The following is a 17888-nucleotide window of genomic DNA, read 5'->3' on the forward strand; positions in this document are numbered from 1 at the left end:
TAATTAAAGCATAGTGATTAATCACAAAAGAAATATGTAATTATATATGTGCTTTCCGATGGTCTTAGGCGACCCCTGTGAAAGGGTCGTTTGACCCCCAGGTTGAGAACCGCTGTACCAAAGGCTGAAGATTGCTCTCCTTTTCCAGACTGGGAAACGGGGGGCCCTGGAGGTGCTTCGGAAGGCTCCCCGCGGGTGGGGAGGGGCGTTAGTGGGCATCCCGGGCCGTGGGCGGGGCTGTGGGGGTGGGGCCCTGGGCGTGTGCGCCGGCGCCCATAGGCGGGCGCCCCCTCCCAATCTCCCGTCTCCAATCCCCGGCCGCAGCCGTGGCGTTCGAGCCGGAGCCTCAGCCCAGCCAGAGCCGGCGGCGCCATGGCGTGCGCGGGGCTGCTTACCGTGTGCCTGGTCCGGCAGCCCGCGCCCCAGCCCCCGCGGTCTCCCACGCCAGCCACCGGTTCCGCGGGACACGCGCTCTTCCAGGATGTGAGTCGGGAGGGGGCAGGGGGCGTCGGCTCTCCTGGCCCCGGGGGTTGGCAGTGTCTCTCCAGCTCTCTCTCCCCTTGCCCCTGCCTCTGTCTGTGTCTCCCCTCCAGGTCTGTTTGGGGCCCTGCCTCGGTCTCTGGGCTTCTCTCTCTCTGATCCTGCTGTCTCTGTTTCCATGTCTCCCTTCTTTATCTCATTGCCTTTGTTTCCTGTTCTCTGTCTCATTTTTTCTCACCTCCTTGTCTCTGGTTCAGTGACACTGCCCCCCACCCCATCTATGTGTCTGGTGGGGCAGAGACTACCAACACTTGGTCACCGGAGCTGTTGCACTACCCCTCTATGGCAGCCCCTGGATGGGCTGATCCAGCGAGGGGGCCTGGAAGAATAAGACCCAGTGCTGACCCCAGAGCCCCTTAGACCTGACTCGTGGGGCCGTGGGGTCCCACAGTTGGTCAGTGTTGCCCAAAGTCATCCTCTGTGGTCTGTACACTCCTCTTGTAGGTGGCAGGTGGTCTGCAGGCCCCACGGGCACCAGTGTGAAATAGCCTGGCCTTAGTCACTGCCCTGAGCCGCTTCCCCCACCTTTCACCCCAGTGCTCAGTCCCACCTGGTCCTCTTGATGCTCCTACTCCCAGAGGCCCTTGCCTGTGGGAAAGGCTGTACTCCTGTCCCTTCCCCACTGCCCCCAGTGACTCAGCACCTCGACCACAGCCCTCTTGGCTGGAAGGGACCTGACCCTCCCATTTCCTAGATGGAAAAAATAAGGCCTGAGGGGTTAGGGGCATGTCCAAGATCACACATGGAGACAGGGCATGCTAGGGTGTGGCCCCAGGTGTCCTCATTCCCAGCTTAGCACTCTTATACCCCCTACCCTCAGCATCTCCATCTGCCCCAACCAGGCTATGCTGGGCTGCTGTGACCTCAAGCCAGTGCAGACCTCTGAGTCAGGCTTCCGGCTAGTACTTAGATTTATTCCTGAGCCTCACCTGTACGGAGAAAATAGCAGAGGGGAGTGGCACTGAGAACTTGGAGCTGCTAGGGGCTCTCTGTCCAGGCTTTGTTCTGCCCCTCCTTGCCAGGCTGCTGGTCCCCTTTACTGGGTCGATTTAGGTGATCTGGAGTCTCTGGTCCCTGGGAGAGGCAGCAGCATGTCTTGACTCTATGCCTTTCTGTTTACCTGTGTCCGTTGCCCTTCATCTCTGCTTCTCACACACACACACTGAGTCAGCCTCATAGGAAGCCCCAGGCCTGGAAGGTTAACCCCAGCCTGCTCTGTCAGGTCCTAGGCTAAAACTGAGACACTGGCAAAGGAAGGACAAGCACACAAGGAAAGAGCCGAGAGTGGGCAGAGTCGGGGATGGACCATGGCCCACAGTAGATTTGGGGGTTCAGTCTGGGACAGGTGCCCAGGATTCTCAGGCCGCATCTTGGCCCATTTCCCCACCTTCCTCAAGCTGGGACTCTGCCAAGGGCTGATGCATCAGTTAGAAATCAGGATATACTCAGTGTGGGAGGTGAGGGTACAAGGAGCTGGCCTGGAGCACCCCCCATGAAGCCAAGCCCTGCAGGAAAAGTGAGCAAGCAGTTGGACCTGCTGTGTGCTCTTCCTCTGCCCCCCTCGTTGGAAAAGCTCCTGTAGGGCTGAGCTGGGCAGGCAGTTGGGACCAGGCTGGGCAGGAGGAAAGGCTAGGCAGGGGGGCGGGTTGGCCAGCTGAGGCTCTGTCAAGTTGGGCAGGGGCCTCTTACCCCCCAGACTCCACTCACAGCTCCCATCCATGCCTCTTTGTCCTCTAGGTTTTCCGCAGAGCAGACAAGAATGGTGAGTGTGGCTTTCCCTGGGCCCCACAGTGGGAGGAACAGTGGGGGACATCATGGAGGCTTGGGAGGACTGGGGGTTTGGGGGTACAATCTAGAATGGAGAAAAATTTGGGGGGACCCAAAGCAAGAGAATCAATCAAGGCATCCTTCCTGGAGGAAGTGCTATTTTGAGCCAAGTTTGGCTGGATGGAGAGTGGAGGGAATGTAAGTTTAGCCAGAGGCTGAAAGTAGAGGCTTTCATGCAGTGCCCTGGCACAGAGGTAGGTACCTGTACCTTTTTGTATATGACTGTGATATCTACCCCATTTCACAAACAAAGGAACAGGGGCCCAGAGAGGTAAAAGCAGGTTGCCTGAGGTCACACGTCCTTTAACCCAGGTCTACATGGTGCTTGGTCCTAGGCTCCCTGTGTGAGAGGCTGGGAAATGTGGGCTAATGGGGATGAGGCCCTGTGGGGAGTTTTACTCTTAGATTTTTAGCGGGTTCAGTAACGTTCCATATGACCAACTATCTGGATCCAGGGAGGGCCTGGGCATGATGGAGCTGGCTCCAGGCAATCAGCTCCTCCTGCCCTGGGTCCTGGGCAGTCGCAGACGCAGGTCTGGGAAAAGCTTGAAAGTAAAGCAGGGGACCATGCAGGCCGGTTATTGCCCACAGGTGACCCAGAACAGCCCACTGTACCCTGATTGGCCGGGCGAGGATCTGAGCTGAGGCAGCCAGCCAGCCTTGACCTCACTTCCATTGGGCTCTTCAGCCTCCTTGAAATAGGGTCCTGTTCCTACCCTTTGGCCCTTTAGGTCTCTTCAGATTGTTAGAGACCATTTGTCCCAATCCATTGATCAGGACGCATAGTCTCATTTGGATCAGAGCATCCTGTCCGATCCCCTTGCTTAGAGACCTTGCAGGCCAGCTCCCCAGTGTCTGTGGCCACGCACTCGAGTGCTCTCAGCCTTTCTACATGCCCCGGTGACGGAGGGTATTCACTCTGGAGTCAGTCTGCTGCTTACAGGGGCCCCAGCCCTTGAGAAGCTCTCATCAGCCTCCCTGTGGCTTCTCTGTGAAGGGCCTGTGTTCACAGTACAAAGGCTGTCCTCATCCTGGGGCCAGGCTGGCCAGCATGTGAGGCACACTCAGCCCCCCATGTCCTCCAGGTGACATCTCGGCCCTGCCATGATCAGGCTGTGTCCCAGGCTGTTCATTTGTTTCTTCATTTGGCAAACATTTATTGAGTCCCTACCCAATGCCATGTGTGTAATGCCCCTCTTGGGTACATGCAAAGTGGTCTCTGTTGCCTTAAGTGGGCCTCTCTAGCGGCTCCTGTCCTTCTGTCCCCAACAGCTAGGTCCCCACCAAGCTCAGAATCGCATTCCATCTGGCTGGGTGGGTGTGAAATGCTGTGAGGCCTTTGGGGGCCTGAACCTGGTGGCAGGGGTGCAGCCATGGGTCAGGGATATGGACTCTGTTCCCTGTCCACCCCCAGATGATGGGAAGCTCTCATTTGAGGAATTCCGGAATTACTTTGCTGACGGGGTTCTCAGCCCTGGGGAGCTTCGGGAGCTGTTCAGCGGCATTGATGGGCAGTCCACTGAGTGAGTACAAGGGGAGATGGAAGAGCCGTGGGTAGATGGTTCCTTATGGGGGACAGAGGACAGAAGGAGAGGGGATGTAGGGGAGGGGTGTCCGGGCTCAGTGCCAAGTTTCACCCACCCACTCACTGCCTCCCTAGCTTCAGCCTTGCCCACCACACTCCAACTAGGACCTTAAAATAGCCAGACCTGAGTCACCATCCGTGGTTCAGCCCACAGGCGCCCCCCTCCCCATTCCTGCTTCCTGCAGAACCAGAGGATGCCTGGGGACAGCTGGGGCCCGCCTGCTCCCACCCATGGATGCAGGTACATGAACACGCACATACCACCCCACGTGTGCTCCCACATCTACAAGCCTTAGCACGAGTTTGCATGCCTTCCTCCCTATGCTGCCTCACGTGGGTACGACACGTACACAGCTGTCCCTCCCTCTCACTGCCCTTCTCCCCTCATCTCCTTAGAATAAATTCTGAGCGCCCTAGCTGGTTTCACTCAGTGGTTAGAACATTGGCCTGTGGACTGAAGGGTCACAAGTTCGATTCCGGGTCAAGGGCATGTACCTAGGTTACAGTCTCCATCACCGGCCCTGTCGGGGCACCTATGGGAGGCAACCAATGGATGTGTCTCTCTCACATTGATGTTTCTCTCTGTCTCTTCCCCTCCCTTCTACTCTCTCTAAATCAATTGAAAAAATATCTCCAGGTGAGGATTAACAGCAACAAAAAGAAAGAATACATTCTGAGGATTGGGCTGGACCCCTTGTCTGCACCCCCCTGCACCTCACCACTAGACACTCCAGTCAAATTCCTTGTCCTTCAAGGCCTGACACAGGCAGCCCCTCCTGTAGGAAGCCCTCCCTGACCTACCAAGTAACGCCCCTGCCTTCTCTGTATTTTCCCAGCCTTGGTTTCCCCTTCTCAGCTCTGACCACTCCTCTCTGGCCTGTGTCCACATCTGTCTCTCTTGGCCTGAAATTCCCTTGGAGGCCAAGAGTGGGTCTGAGTTTCTGCCCTCAGAGAGTGTTTTATGGGGCAGTAGTATCCTTCTTCCCTCCCACCACCACCCCTGCCCCCCCCACCCCTGCCCCACAGCCTCTGCCCACTGAGCAACTTAACCTGGGGTGGAGTCAGGAGTTGCCTCCTTGTCAGGCTGAGCTGGGTTGGGAGAGGGAGAAACGTTGGCTTCAAAGTCCCAGTTCACCAGGCTCAAATGTGAGGGTCTGAAGGGCACCTTCTCTTTTCTCCACAGCAATCTGGACACGGAGAAACTGTGTGGTGAGTAAGCCCACTGGAGCGCTTGTCTCCCGGGACTTCCGGACACTTGGGTGTGATGAGGGGCTGTTGCTGGTCTCCTGATGAGTAGGATGGGCTGGGTTCAGCATGTGAGGCCTGGCTGGCTGTCGAGGAATTCTCTGTTGGGTAGATGGGGGCAGGGCGGGAACCTTCGAACACCCTCTCTGCCCACAGACTACTTCTCAGAACACCTGGGTGTCTACAGGCCTGTGCTGGCTGCGCTGGAGTCCCTGAACCGTGCAGTGCTCACTGCCATGGACACCACCAAGTTGGTGAGTGAGAGAGCTGTCATGATGGGTGTAGGGCCCCAAATGAGTTCAGGGGTCTACTGTGCTGTGGGAGCCTCCACTGTCTTAGGCTGCTGAGCTAGAGGGCTGGGTTCAAATCCTGGCTCTCCCACTTTCTGTTTGTGTACCTTTCCCTCTCTGGGCCTCAGTTCCCTCATCTGTAAGCTGGGGATAAAAATAGGGCCTGCCTCCATACGCTTGTCAAGTAAATGAGAATGAAGGCAGGGATTTTTGTCTGTCTTCTCCATCCCCAGCACTCAGAACTCTGCCTGGCACATAGTAAGTGCTTAATACCTGGAGCTGCTGCTACTACTGTTTTTTATTACTGGCCAGACCTGACTATTGTACGGTATTAAGCCTAGGACTCAGTAGGGATGGGTTGGGGGTGCGGTGTGCTTGCACATGTGTCCACAGGCCCATGCTGGTGTGCAGAGCCTAGCGGGGGTGGAGCCTGGCCTGAGGACGTTAGGGAGGATTCAGCAAGTGTTCACCCACGTTTGTGTGCACGTGTGGACGTGTGTGCGCCAGCACAAACTGCTCACAGCCAGGGCTCCAGGCCTTTGTATGGTGACTTCAAAAAGCCCACACCACCCATGCCTTTGTGTGTTCCTTTAAAGAGATGTCTACCCCTTTGTCCCATAGCTTTTAATAAGGGGGCAGGGAGGGAGCAGTGAGCAAGCCTGGCGTTTTTTGTGCCTGATGTTCTATAGAAGGGGAAACCGACACCCTCGGCCAGTGGATGATCGGCTGAGGACAGGGCTTCCCCTCCGGTCGCTTTCACATGGGATTTAGTAGCTTATCAGAGGGTCAGTCACCTTTGGGGTCTGGCATGGGATGGGAATCCAAATGGTACTGTACCACTTGGGGTTGGTGTATTGTGGCAACTTCTGTGTCTGTGGCCTGTACACTTGTGTGGGCATCAGCTTCCTATTGCCATAGAAACAGGGCCCTGGGCGTGGGCAGCTGGAGGAGTAAGGGGAATTCAAACTGCAGGTTATAGTGAGGGCCCCAGACCACCTCCTCCTGGCCCAGAAACAGAGAGGGGGTGGCCCATCACCACACAATGACTCTGCGAGCTCCAGTCACCTGATACTTTTATCTGGCACTCACTGCCTTTGATAGAGCTTCAGCTCAGCCCGCTAAGCCTGTGCCTCTGCAGCCCGCTGGTGGCACCACCCCTTCCAGTCCAGCATGACTCAGTTGAAGACTTCGTGCACCAGCCTGGAGCCACACTCGTTGTACATGGCCCGGGTCATCCATTGGCGTTGGAAGTTGTGCAATGAAGCCACCATGGAGCCACCGGTCCACACGGCTGTTCCTCGCCCAGGCTTGACCACCAGGTGTGGCTGCAGTGCCCCATAGCCATGCTTCTGGCACTGCGCTAGTAGCTCCATCTCCAGGCGCTCAGTGAAACCAGGGAAAAGTGTGGAGCCACCGGCCAGCACCACAGTGTCAGCCAGCCTCTTCCGAAGTGTTTCAGGCACCTTCCGCAGTGCCCAGAAGGCCAGTGTCGACAGTCCTGGCTCCATGTGGCCTAGCAGAGCCGGCTGAAAGATGGGTTCAGGGCAGCGGAAGCGCTCGCTGCTGAGGTAGACGGAGCATCCATTGCCTAAGCAGATACTGGCTGGATGGTGGCGGGCAGGGTTATGGAGGTCCCCCTCAAAGTCCAGCGAGACGTAGCAGCAGCGCTTCTTGAGCTGTGTGACGGCCTTTCGGGGTAGGGTCTGCAGCAGTAGATCAGGGCACGCTGCCACCAGCAGATCCCGCAGGTAGCGCGAGAGGGTGGTGCCTGCCACCTCCAGCCGGAAGGTGGCCTCGTGCCACGAGTGGCCTGCGTAGATGGGCGTGGCGTGGCACACCCCCGCTCCTGCCTCCACAGCCAGCCCGCTGAAAGCGCCGGTGGAGCAGACAGCCAGCAGCGCAGTGCTGGCCATGTGGCACGCGGGCACTGCCAGGTCCTCAAACAGCAGCTCCGCTATCCTCTCGCGGCTTGAGGGTGGCGCCGAGGGCGAGTCGCTCACCAGCACTGGCCACTGCTCTGGGCACACCCGCAGACCGCCTACCAGCAGGCGCTCCCAGAGCCCCTCCAGCGCCTCCCAGTCCACCACCATGCCATGCTTGATGGGGTGTGCCCGCTCCATGCCACCCACCAGCTCACAGCCCAGCGCCCCGGGCAGCACGGGCTGGTCCCAGCGGGGCACTAGGCTGGAGCTCTTCAACACCAGGCGTGGCTGGTTCTCGCCCGCAAAGCCTGCCTTGGTGAACCCCGATCCCTGGTCAACCACCACTGCGATGCGGCCCAGTGAGGGCGGCCGGACCCGGCGCCTCCCCGACACTGACGCCACCTTCTGGGCTTCGCTGTGCTCCCAGAGGCGGTCTGTCCCGACTGGCCTAGATGAAGGCCCGCCTTTCAGCTCTTGACTCTGTCCCCTGGGACTAGATCCCTACCTTAACGGACTAGATAACTACTTTCTCAATTTCTGGCACCGCTTTTTTCTGCCCAGAGTGGATGTCTCTTTTCAGCTCTCGGCTCCTTGAGAACCCAGGAGTCCAGCCCCAGGCGTGTCTTGGACCTCTCACCTGGGCTTGACGGCACTAGTTCCTGGTTGTGGAGATGGGAGGGGTCATCAGAGAAGGAAAAGAACTTGGATCCGACTAATTGTGACCTCAGTCCTCAGCCCCTGCTGTGCTTCCGCAGCCCCCTCCCCCCAGTGAAAACACCCTGGACCCATCCTTTCTCCTGGGACAGGCTCAAGGGCAGTGAATTGGGCATCTAGGGGTCTGGCTGCAACTGCTCAGCACAACCAGATTCTTTCCCCAAACCACTTCAGATGATCAGATCTACTCTGGCCAAATGTACGGCTCCCCCCCTTCCAGTGCGGAAGAGAAAGCTCTTAATCACACATCTACAGCCACTCGGGAGTATCTGTGCTCATCCTTGGGCCCAGGCAGCCCACAGAGGGACTGCCTTCAGGGACTTCCACCTGTGGACTCATGTGGGCCTGAGTTTGTGACTCAGTTCTGAAGCTGACTCACGGTGCAGGCAAGTCCTAATCTTTCTGAGCTCAGTTTCTTCCTCCAAAAGGTAGAAATCTTCAGACACAGGAAAGAGGCTATTTCTGGTCTCCGCAGAGTCTCATTCTCTTTAGGACCATTTTGGTTGCAAGTTGAAGACCCACTCACGAGAGTGTATGCTAAAATAAGGATTTTATTTCAAGGATCTTGTATGTATGATGGATACCAAAGGCAAGGGTGAAATCAGGTTTCAGGAGCAGACTGGGAGCAGGGCCTGACTGCAGGGAACCCAGGATGTGCACTGTCTGTGTTTTTATTCTTCTGAAGATTGGCTTCAGCCCATGCATGTTCATGTAGAAAATAGTCTCTTATAGCCCCTGAATTACTGTCCCAGGGAAGGGGCTGATAGGACCCATGGCTATGGCCGGGAGGTGTAGTCACATTGAGGAACTTGGTTACTCTGGTTGTAATTATGTGAATGGTAGGGAAGGGCCAGTTCTTACAGCAGGGGAGATGCTATGGGTCATGAAACCTCCAGCATGATGCAGGCAACGGGAGGAGATGCTGACAGTAACAAAAGCACATCTTCAGCAGAAGCTGGACCTGTGGCTTTCGTGAGCTGGGACCTTTACCTGCTGCGTCTGCCCCAAAAGCCATTCTGAGGTTGGTTGCCAGTGGAAAGCGGGCTGCAGATTCGAAGTGCCGGGGAGGCTCTAGGTTGTGGAGCTGGGTTTGGGACCAGGACAGTGAAGAGAAGCAGCTGCAGACAGCAAATGTGCTGGGCCTCTTGTGGGTGAATTAGGGAGGTGAGCGTAAAATTGGAGCCCACAAGTGGCAATACAGCCAGAGCGGGGGTGAGGGGAGAAGTCACGGACGAGCCCGAGAGAGGAAGATAGGTTGGGGGTCGGGCTGGCGAATCCCAGTAGCGGGTTTGGGTGTTTCCCTGTGGGCCGTGCAGAGCCAGTGCGAGCTTATGAGCAAAGTGAACTGCCCGGCAGGTAGAGAAGTGATTTTGAAGAAGCCGTTGGCTGCAATGTGGAGAGAGGATGGAACAGGGTAGGTGGGGAGACTAAGCTCCCTTGTGGGTTACCAAGCAGGGATGGCAGTGAAGGGTCAAGCGCCTCTCCTGCCCGCCCCCCCCCCCCCCCCCCCGCAGGCAGGATGTGCCTCAGGCCCCACCTCTGCTGACAGCAGGACCCCCACAGTTCTCCCCGGTGGTGGCTGTTTGCTTGGGATCGTGGCTCTGCCTAAGGAGGACTTGTGAATGCTGGGCTCTTGGAGGTGCCATGCTCAGCTGAAGCAAGCCCCTCCTAGTGTGGCCAACCCTGGGCTTGCTCGAGCTCACCTCCCTTGGGTCTGCAGACCGGGCAAGGTCTGACCCAGGCCTCGATTTGGGGGGTGAAGGATCATCCTTCTCCACTGTGGTAGGGTGTCCCCTCCCCAGGGGCAGGGCTCTAACTTTTGGGTCACAAGGAAGGAAAAAACAGTTGGCTCCCGCTGTGGCCATTGCTCAAGCTGTTCATCCCTGTCTCGCTCTCGCGCCAGACACCTGACGGACTAGCAGGAGCCAGGGCTGCCATGCGCTCTTTATTGGGTCGGGGCCGGGGGTCGTGGGGCCCGGGTGCCGGACCAGGTGCTCGGGGCCGCGGGCGAGGGCAGCGGCGCCGCTTGCACGGCTGCCCCTGGACAGGGTCGGAGACGCTGTGGATCCCCAGGCGCGTGCAGGGCCAGGGCCAGCTCCGCGAGGCCTGGACCCCATCCCCGGTCCCGCCCGCTGCGCGGAGCCCCGCCTCCTCCAACAGCGCGTCCGGGGCCGGGAGCTTCGTCTCGAGCTCGCGCACGCGCGCCCTCGTGCCACTCTGCGCCGTCGCCTGCTCCCCGCATCCTGGGGGCCGCCGCCAGGGAGCCCACCGAGTCCTCGCTCCGCCTCCCGGGCCGCGCGACCGGGCCCGCCGCCGCCTCGGCTTGCTGCCGCCGCCTGTCCGCGGAGAAAAGCAGCAGGATCTTGGTCTGGGGAAGGGGCAGCGGGGAGGGAAATGAGTGCCCCGCCCTCTTCCTGGGAGCCTTACCCGCCCTGGGCCTGTCTACCAAGACCATGCCCTCTACGTTTCCGGTACCCCCGCCATCCTTCCATGCCCCGGAGGGGGGTCCCCACTCTGCCCCATCACCAGGGACCCCCGCCTCTCGGAAACCCTTACCCACCCAGGCTGACCTGAGACCTCGCTCTGTCCACCGTTCTGGGGTCCCTGTCTGCCCGCTTGAGGGGAAAAGTAGCATGTTTTGAGGTGAGGAGTTGGAAAGGGGGCGTCAGGAAACTCTTGGTGCTCATCTCCCAGCGATGCCAATCATGCTGGGACCTCCGCCCATGCATCCATCCAGGTTGTGAGAATCCCCTTCTGACTCCCAAGTCTCATCCATCTCCTGGAATCCCTACCCTCTCTGCTGGGCTTTTAGGGCCCCATCCATACCCACGTGCGTTTCTGGGACCCTCATCCTCAGGGGGGATTCTCTAACCTCATAGTCCACGGCCCTGGGACTTTGGACCTCAAGGCCTAGACTCCCAACATCCCGCCTGCCCCCTCCCACCCTCCACTTACGCCTGGCTTCTGCCTGAAGTGGCTGAAGAACTGCTGCTTCCCCAAGGCCTTGTCCATGTCGGGTGGCCTCTCCTTGCCAACCTGCTTGGACACTTTGGTCCTTTTGTGGGAACTGTTGTTGCCCATGGCAGGACTGGTTAACACTGGGGTCCACGGCCCATGCTGCTCTGCCCTGCCTTCTGGCCAGGGGACCCCTGCCCTAGCATTGTCCCAGAGAGGCCACTTTGTGACCTCATTGGTTGACCTCACCAGCTCCAGGCTCTGAGCATCTCAGAACCCACAGGTGAATCTTGGCTCCATTCACTCTGTGATTTCTGGCCTTTGTTTCTCAACTGTAAAAGGGCTAATGATCATAAACGAGGTGATGTTTCATTATTGGTTCAATAATGAAGGTGCTTAGTGACGAGTACAGAGGGATTTCTGTGGCCTAAGTTTGAATTCTGGCTCTGTTCCTAACTAGATCTTGGCCAAGATAATCAACTGTTCTAGACTCCAGTCTTCTTATCTGCAAATGGGGTCAGTCATGGTCTCTAATTGCTATGAGGATTAAATGAAATTCTGCTTGGAACAGGGCCTGGCACAGAGTAGATGCTTGTGTCAGCTGGTTTCTTTGGTTGCAAGCAACAGAAACTGACCAGTCATTTTAAGTGCCCGAAATGGAATTTATTGGGAGGATTTTAGAGAGCTCAGAACATGGCCAGAAAGTCTAGGGTAGGACGGAAGTCTAGAGAGAGATCAGAAACCACTGGCCTGTTTGAGAATGAGAGCACCCATCCTCCCCTCGGTCCTTGCCTCCTCTCTGCTTACGTCTCCGCATAAGCCTGGTCCAGCAGGGTCCCTGATGGCTGAGCTGAGGCAGGTTATGGGCAGGAGGCAAAGCCCCTGATGGATGGTGCCTCTGGGGCCCCTCGAAGAGGGAGAGCAGGCACCTGGACCATGGCTCCTGAGGGCCTGGCAAATGGTCTGCCTCTTTCTGCCCTTTTTAGGAGGGGCAAAAGGAGGCTGGTTATATAGGTTGGGCTCAGTGCTGTGGTGTGTGTGTTATGTCAGTAACTTGGCTGTCTTGTGTCTGCAGCTCCTAGTAAAAGGTACTCAGTAAATGTTACATGGATGAGTGAATGAATGCATGCATGCATATATAGACTGTGACTTTGTGGCCAACTGGTGAGTATGGGGCCATATCACACCATCATTTTGCCTTGTGTCAAAATAGGTCTTTGGGTATCCTATGACCTGCCCTATCCGCAACCCCCACCCCAGCCTGACTGTGCAGGGGCCTCACTGGCTGAAGGCGGTAGTCCCAGTGTGGAAGGGGCCTTGGGCCCGGAGAATGGCAGATAACTCCTTCTAACTTGGCCTCATACTTCCCCGGGAGGGAGGCCTGCTCCTAGTCCCTGTGCCCTCCTGCTGATGCCAGGTCTGCAGGCCCTCTTTACGCTGCCACTGTCGTTCTGATGGGGAGTGGGGAGGAACAAGGGATGGCTCCTCATTCAGAAATATATGCTTGGAGTCCAGAGGTGCTGACTCTGTCCCCTCTGCCCCCAGGAGTATGAGCGGGCCTCCAAGGTGGACCAGTTTGTGACACGCTTCCTACTGCGGGAGACGGTGAGCCAGCTACAAGCCCTGCAGAGCTCGCTGGAGGGCGCGTCAGATACCCTGGAGGCCCAGGCCCAGACCCGTGGGCCATGGTATGTGAGGAGCCCTGCCGACCTGTGGGTCCAGTTCATGAAGACCCATCATCTCCACATTTCAAGTCCCTCAGCTTTTATTGCATTGAGTAGTTTCAGCTGACTACTTGTTCTGGGGCAGGGAGGCCAAAAGGTGTAAGAGGCTGGCTGGCTGTGAAGCTGGGGCCTCCATGTCCCCAGATGTCTGTCTTGCCCCACCCAAGCCTGGTCCTTTTTGGGGGCCCCAGTCCTTGGCCCTGAGGGTCTGCCGGCAGTGCCCTGAGCCTCTACTCCCTTAGGTCAGATGAAGAGAGAGTGGAGGTGCAGAGCAGGCCCCGTGGCAGCCGGCGGGCAGGGCGCAGGGCCTTGTGGAGCGTCAGCCGGTCACCCACCTGGTCTCCTGGCTCCTCTGACGCAGGTGTGCTGTGGTGAGGTGGGAGGGCTGGCTGAGGAGGTCAGAGCCGTGCCCCCGATGCCTGCTCCTCCACTGCCCCTCAGTTTATCCTGAGAGACCTCCCAGCCTGAACTCCCCCATGGGCCCCACCCCCAGGGCAGAGTTCAGAGGCTGAGAGGCAGTGGCGGCTCCAGGTTAACCGTCTCCAGGAGCTCATCGACCAGCTCGAGTGCAAGGTGAGCGGCTGAGTGGCCAGTGCTTCGCGGGGGTGGACCTTCCTGGAATCTGCCCAAGACAGGCACATGCTGGGTGCCTGCTCACACTCCGTCCCTCACAGGCCCCCCTCCTGGAACCCCTGCATGAAGAGGAGCTTACCAAGGGACCCAGCTCGGTGAGTCCGGGAAAGGGAGAGGCAGCTGGGCATCATGAAGTGAGGGCGCTCACAGAACCAGCTACCCACCCGGCCTCTGCCCTGCACACATCTCCGATTTCCCAGCTTCGGCCCAGTCCTCATCCCCAGGCCTGGCAGGCAGGTGCTGGGTTCTGGTCCTTGTTCTGTGACTCCACAGAAATCACTACCCCTCTCTGGGCATCAGTTTCCCTTATGTGCATTTCTGAGTCTGGGGCAGTGTGGACGGAGGTTGGACGGGGCAGTAAGAAGTGGTGGCCTACTGCAGGAGAGACAATGACTGGTTCAAGGCAGCATCCTTGGTGATGGGGAGAAGAGAATGGAGTCAGGGATGTTGGGGCCAGGTTGGGGCAGGAGCCCGACCTCAGGGTAGGCCAGGTCTGATGCAAGTCGTGCAGGGCGGGGTCCTCCCGGCGGCCACAGCCAGTTTGTCACCTGTGACCTGCCCGACCCTCTCTTGCCAGCATATCCTCGTGTCCCAGAGGCAGGTTCAAGTGGCAGAAGGAGCCCTGCAGGACTTCTACCGTGCCCTGCGCTGCTATGTGGACTTCACAGGGGCCCAGAGCCATTGCCTGCAGTGAGTGCCTAGCCTCCTGGTGGGCCGGCCACGGTTGGGGAATGAGCAGGGAGGAACACAGGGGCTGAGCATTTTGGGCTGAGGTTCCCATTAGAGACCCCTGCCTGGTGGGCAGCAATGGTTGCAGCCCAGGCCTGGCCTGGTCATCTCTTTGGCTCTTCAGTGTGTCTGCTCAGAAGATGCTAGACAATGCCTCCTTCACCCTGTACGAGTTCTGGCGGGATGAGGCCTCCTGGAGAAGGTATGAATGGCGGTCTAACAACTAATGTTTATGGAGTATGGGCCCTGGAGTGAGTCAGGCCTGGGTTCAAATCCTCCTCCTCTCTTCACTGGCTGTGTGACCAGAAGAATTACTTAACCCCTCTGCACCCTAGTGGCCTCCTTTCTAAAATGGGAGTGATAACAGTTCCATCTTCATTTGAGCTGAATGAGATGATATGTAAAGAACTGAACACAGCCAGGTACATAGAAGATGCTCAATGAATATACACCATCACCATTGTGTCACATCCTATGTCAAGCACTTGTGTGTTACTTCATGTAATCCTCACAGTCTCTAGCACAGTAGACCAGGTCCTCAAACTTTTTAAACAGGGGGCCAGTTCACTGTCCCTCAGACCGTTGGAGGGCCGGACTATAGTTTAAAAAAAAACTATGAACAAATTCCTATGCACACTGCACATATCTTATTTTGAAGTAAAAAAACAAAACGGGAACAAATACAATATTTGTATTTGCATGTGGCCCGCGGGCCGTAGTTTGAGGACCCCTGTAGTAGACACTATTGTCCCATTTCACAGAAGAGAAAGCTAAGGCTCAGTGATAGTATGAGGAAGGACTGGGACCTGAATCCAGGCAGCAGGACTGGGGTGGGACTGATCTTTGGGGAACTCGCTCAAGTCCACTCCATGGCCCTCCCCAGGCACCAGCAGTCCGCCTGCAGTAAGGCCTTCCAGCGCATCCTCATTGACCACCTGCGGGCTCCGGAAACCCTCACCACCGTGTTCTTCCCAGGTGTGCTGAAGCCCCAACCCTCTCTGTAGCCTTGGGGCCTGAGGAGGGGCAGTGTACCCTTTATGGCCTCTGACCCCCAGCCTCTGACCCCCAGCCTCCTGGTGGATTATGAATAATAACTGATCCTGACCTGCATTAGTCAAGGACCCGGTGGCTCTGCCTGCCTCCTGGAGCTTCTGGCTGGTCAATTCAGCACCAAGACCAAGGATACTGCTGATCCTAGACCTGGGGTCTGGCTCTCAGAAGCCTCCAAGACCAGCTTGGTGGAGAGTCCTCAATCCAGGGATCAGGGACTGGTCTGCTTGCTTTCTATTTCTTTCTTTATCAGTGTATTTTACTGTGTGTAGCTTTGGTCTCTCAGGCACTCTGGCCTCTACCTGACTCAGAAGGCCTGGATTCTGGTTCTCTCTGCCTCTCTCTGCCTTGTTGTATGACCCAGGGCAGATCCCTTCCCTCTCCGCGTGAGCCTTGGACTATCTGGCTGCCCTGTGGGTGCCTGCTTTCCTCCTGCTATCTTGGGGCCATGTTCTGCTCTTCCTCAACCAGCAACAGAACCAGGGCTGATGCTCAGGGACCCCCATCCCCACCCCAAACCTTTGACCCCTGAGGCTGAGCTGGGTCTTCTGCACTGTGGGGGAAGGGCCGGCATATCCCCACCACCCTCCTGGGCTGCGAGCTGCTGACTCTTCACCCTCCACTGCACCAGAGACACCTGGAAGATCCTGGGTTGGTTTGCATGTCATTTGCATATAATTTGCATGTCCATGGCCACCCATACTCAGGACACTATGGGAAGCCCCAAGGTGACCTTGCCCAGTAGCAATAATTTGGGTCTAGAGTCACCTGCTGTCCCCAGATACCTCTGAACCTGAACCCCAGCCCACAACCCCAGCAGAGAGACAATAAAGGCAGTGGTCACTTCTGGTGTCGCCTCCTGTCTCCCTTGGCAAGAAAGCTGGACTGTGGGGCTGGTTTGCATCTCTGACCGTAGGCTCAGGGCAGGAAGCCTTTCTTCAGAAATCAGCCCGTTCCCATCTCAAGCTCCCCTGCCTCAGACGGTGGCTACTTCATCGCCGCTGACCCAGGTCTCCTCAATTCAGGGCCCACTCATGCCCCCAAGCCCTGGTTCTGGGAGTGAACGTGGTCTGTGCTTTCAACCCCCACCCACAGTTGGCTGGGGGCTCTAGCTTCACCCCCCACTTTGCCAAAAGTGTGTGCAATGGAGTTGGGGACTGAGCACAGAGCCTTCTCAGGGTCCCAGATAGCATAGTTGGGTTCTGTGAAACCTGTCCCCAGACAGAACCTCCCCCTCTACCCCCTTCCAGGCCACCCCTGCCATCCAACATAGAGCAGTTCCAGGGAAGTAAAGGCCGAGTTGGCCTGTCCAGCCTCTGGGGGAACCTTCCTTCTAGCCATCTGGGGGGAGGGGTGCGGGCATGGGGGTGGTGACCGACACAAGGGCTCTAAAGGGAGGGATGTGGCACCACAAGAACAGGATGGCCTCCGACCTTGTCTGGGGGCGTTGGGTGAGGAGTTGTCAGGCTTTGAGGGGAAGGAGAACTTGCCTCGTTGAACTGAAAGAAGCCAGCTGTGGGCTGCAGCTGGGGAGGGGGAAATGGGCTGAAACCAAGGCGGGGAGGTGGCAGGGCCTCGAAAGTGCTTCATCCTAGGAAGCCGTGGTAGCCTTGAAGCCAGGTGTGACTGGCCAGTGGCTGAGTGACATTTCACCAATGTTTTGAATGCCCCAGTGGTGCCAGGTCCTTGCTGGGCACAGGGGCATGGCCAGGAATACAGCTCAGATGGTGGCAGCTCAGGGTAGATGACCTAGACTGGGACTCCAGGTAGGGTTTTCCCCGAGGTTTCTCCCCAGTGACCCCTGCAGGGGTTGAGACTCCTTGGCCAGCACTATGCCAGGCTGCTCTCCTGCCACCCAACTTCCCAGACTGCTGAGTGTTCCTAGAAACCGCTGCCAGCTCCTGCGCCCACAGCTCGGGGTGGGCTTGCTAGAGAAGAAGCCCACTTAGGGTAAATGTGCTTTCTGTTCTGTGTTCTAATGTTTCCGCTCCTTCCACAAAAAAGCAACAGCAAATCCTCAAAACAAAACAAACTTCCCATTGCCATCTTAGAGCAAAGATACTGAAATCCTCAAGCTGACACCTCTCAAGGGTCTCCTTAGATTTTGTACCCTTGCCTGCCTCTCTGGAGTTGTAAAAGTTAACACCTAAAAAAAAAAGGGAGGGGCTGTGTCCTCCCTCCCTTGCTGAAGGCTTGGAGGTGCTGGGGAGGGTCAGGGAAGGCCTCTTGAAAATGGTGATGTTTGCTTTGAGCTGTGAGAGATTAGTAGGGGGTCTCCAGACAGATGTTCAGGCAGACAGGCAGTGGGAATACGGCAAAGGGAGCAGAAGGTGGATCTTGGAGGATAAGGGATTGGAGGCAAGCCAGGGGGGCCAGACCAGAGGGGGTGAGCCAGGAGGTTGCCAGATGGAAGTTTCTGGGTGGGTGGGTTGGGGGCTGGACTGCTTTACTCTCACAAGCCCCCATCTCCATCTTGCCATCCCCCTACCCCCAAGTCTTGGTCACCATCATCTCTGGCCTGGAAGACTATGCCAACCTCTTCATTGGGCTTCTTGTCCCCACTCCACTCTTAACAGTCCATTCCCCATAATGGAACAGCAGAAGGGGCTTTCAAAGCATTGCCATGGTGACCACACCCCTTGACTAAGACCCTTCAATGGCCCCCTACTGCCTT

At 57.3% G+C, this 17888-nt stretch overlaps 2 protein-coding genes across 2 annotated transcripts; one reads left to right on the plus strand and one right to left on the minus strand.

The window, feature by feature from the left end:
- The first annotated feature begins 284 nt into the window (after window positions 1-284).
- NECAB3 (N-terminal EF-hand calcium binding protein 3) lies at window positions 285-17614 on the plus strand. The gene is made up of 13 exons (XM_036323863.1): window positions 285-483; window positions 2278-2302; window positions 3782-3890; window positions 5136-5161; window positions 5354-5451; window positions 12624-12766; window positions 13045-13163; window positions 13296-13375; window positions 13477-13530; window positions 14013-14125; window positions 14289-14366; window positions 15048-15139; window positions 15234-17614. The coding sequence occupies exons 1-13, from the start codon at window positions 373-375 to the stop codon at window positions 15260-15262; spliced, it is 1077 nt and encodes a 358-aa protein (XP_036179756.1). The 5' UTR covers window positions 285-372; the 3' UTR covers window positions 15263-17614.
- On the minus strand, window positions 6516-11204 carry ACTL10 (actin like 10). The gene is made up of 4 exons (XM_036322608.1): window positions 11079-11204; window positions 10323-10491; window positions 8047-8068; window positions 6516-7896 (listed from the first exon to the last, which is right to left on the minus strand). Exons 1-4 carry the CDS (start codon window positions 11202-11204, stop codon window positions 6663-6665), a joined length of 1551 nt encoding a protein of 516 aa, XP_036178501.1. The 3' UTR covers window positions 6516-6662.
- Window positions 17615-17888: the final 274 nt, after the last annotated feature.

Source organism: Myotis myotis, unplaced genomic scaffold (assembly GCF_014108235.1).
Source record: "Myotis myotis isolate mMyoMyo1 unplaced genomic scaffold, mMyoMyo1.p scaffold_m19_p_9, whole genome shotgun sequence".
Taxonomy (NCBI): Eukaryota; Metazoa; Chordata; class Mammalia; order Chiroptera; family Vespertilionidae; genus Myotis; species Myotis myotis.

Excerpts from the sequence above, each read along its gene's own strand:
- NECAB3 (XM_036323863.1), top strand. The coding sequence starts at position 373 with ATGGCGTGCGCGGGGCTGCTTACCGTGTGCCTGGTCCGGCAGCCCGCG. Across the intron at positions 13,164-13,295 it reads TCCTGGCTCCTCTGACGCAG|GGCAGAGTTCAGAGGCTGAG; the intron begins GTGTGCTGTGGT and ends CCCCACCCCCAG. Across the intron at positions 15,140-15,233 it reads CACCACCGTGTTCTTCCCAG|CCTCCTGGTGGATTATGAAT; the intron begins GTGTGCTGAAGC and ends TCTGACCCCCAG.
- ACTL10 (XM_036322608.1), bottom strand. The coding sequence starts at position 11,204 with ATGGGCAACAACAGTTCCCACAAAAGGACCAAAGTGTCCAAGCAGGTT. Across the intron at positions 10,492-11,078 it reads ACTTCAGGCAGAAGCCAGGC|ACCAAGATCCTGCTGCTTTT; the intron begins GTAAGTGGAGGG and ends CCCCTTCCCCAG. Across the intron at positions 7,897-8,046 it reads ACTAGTGCCGTCAAGCCCAG|GGGACAGAGTCAAGAGCTGA; the intron begins GTGAGAGGTCCA and ends ATCTAGTCCCAG.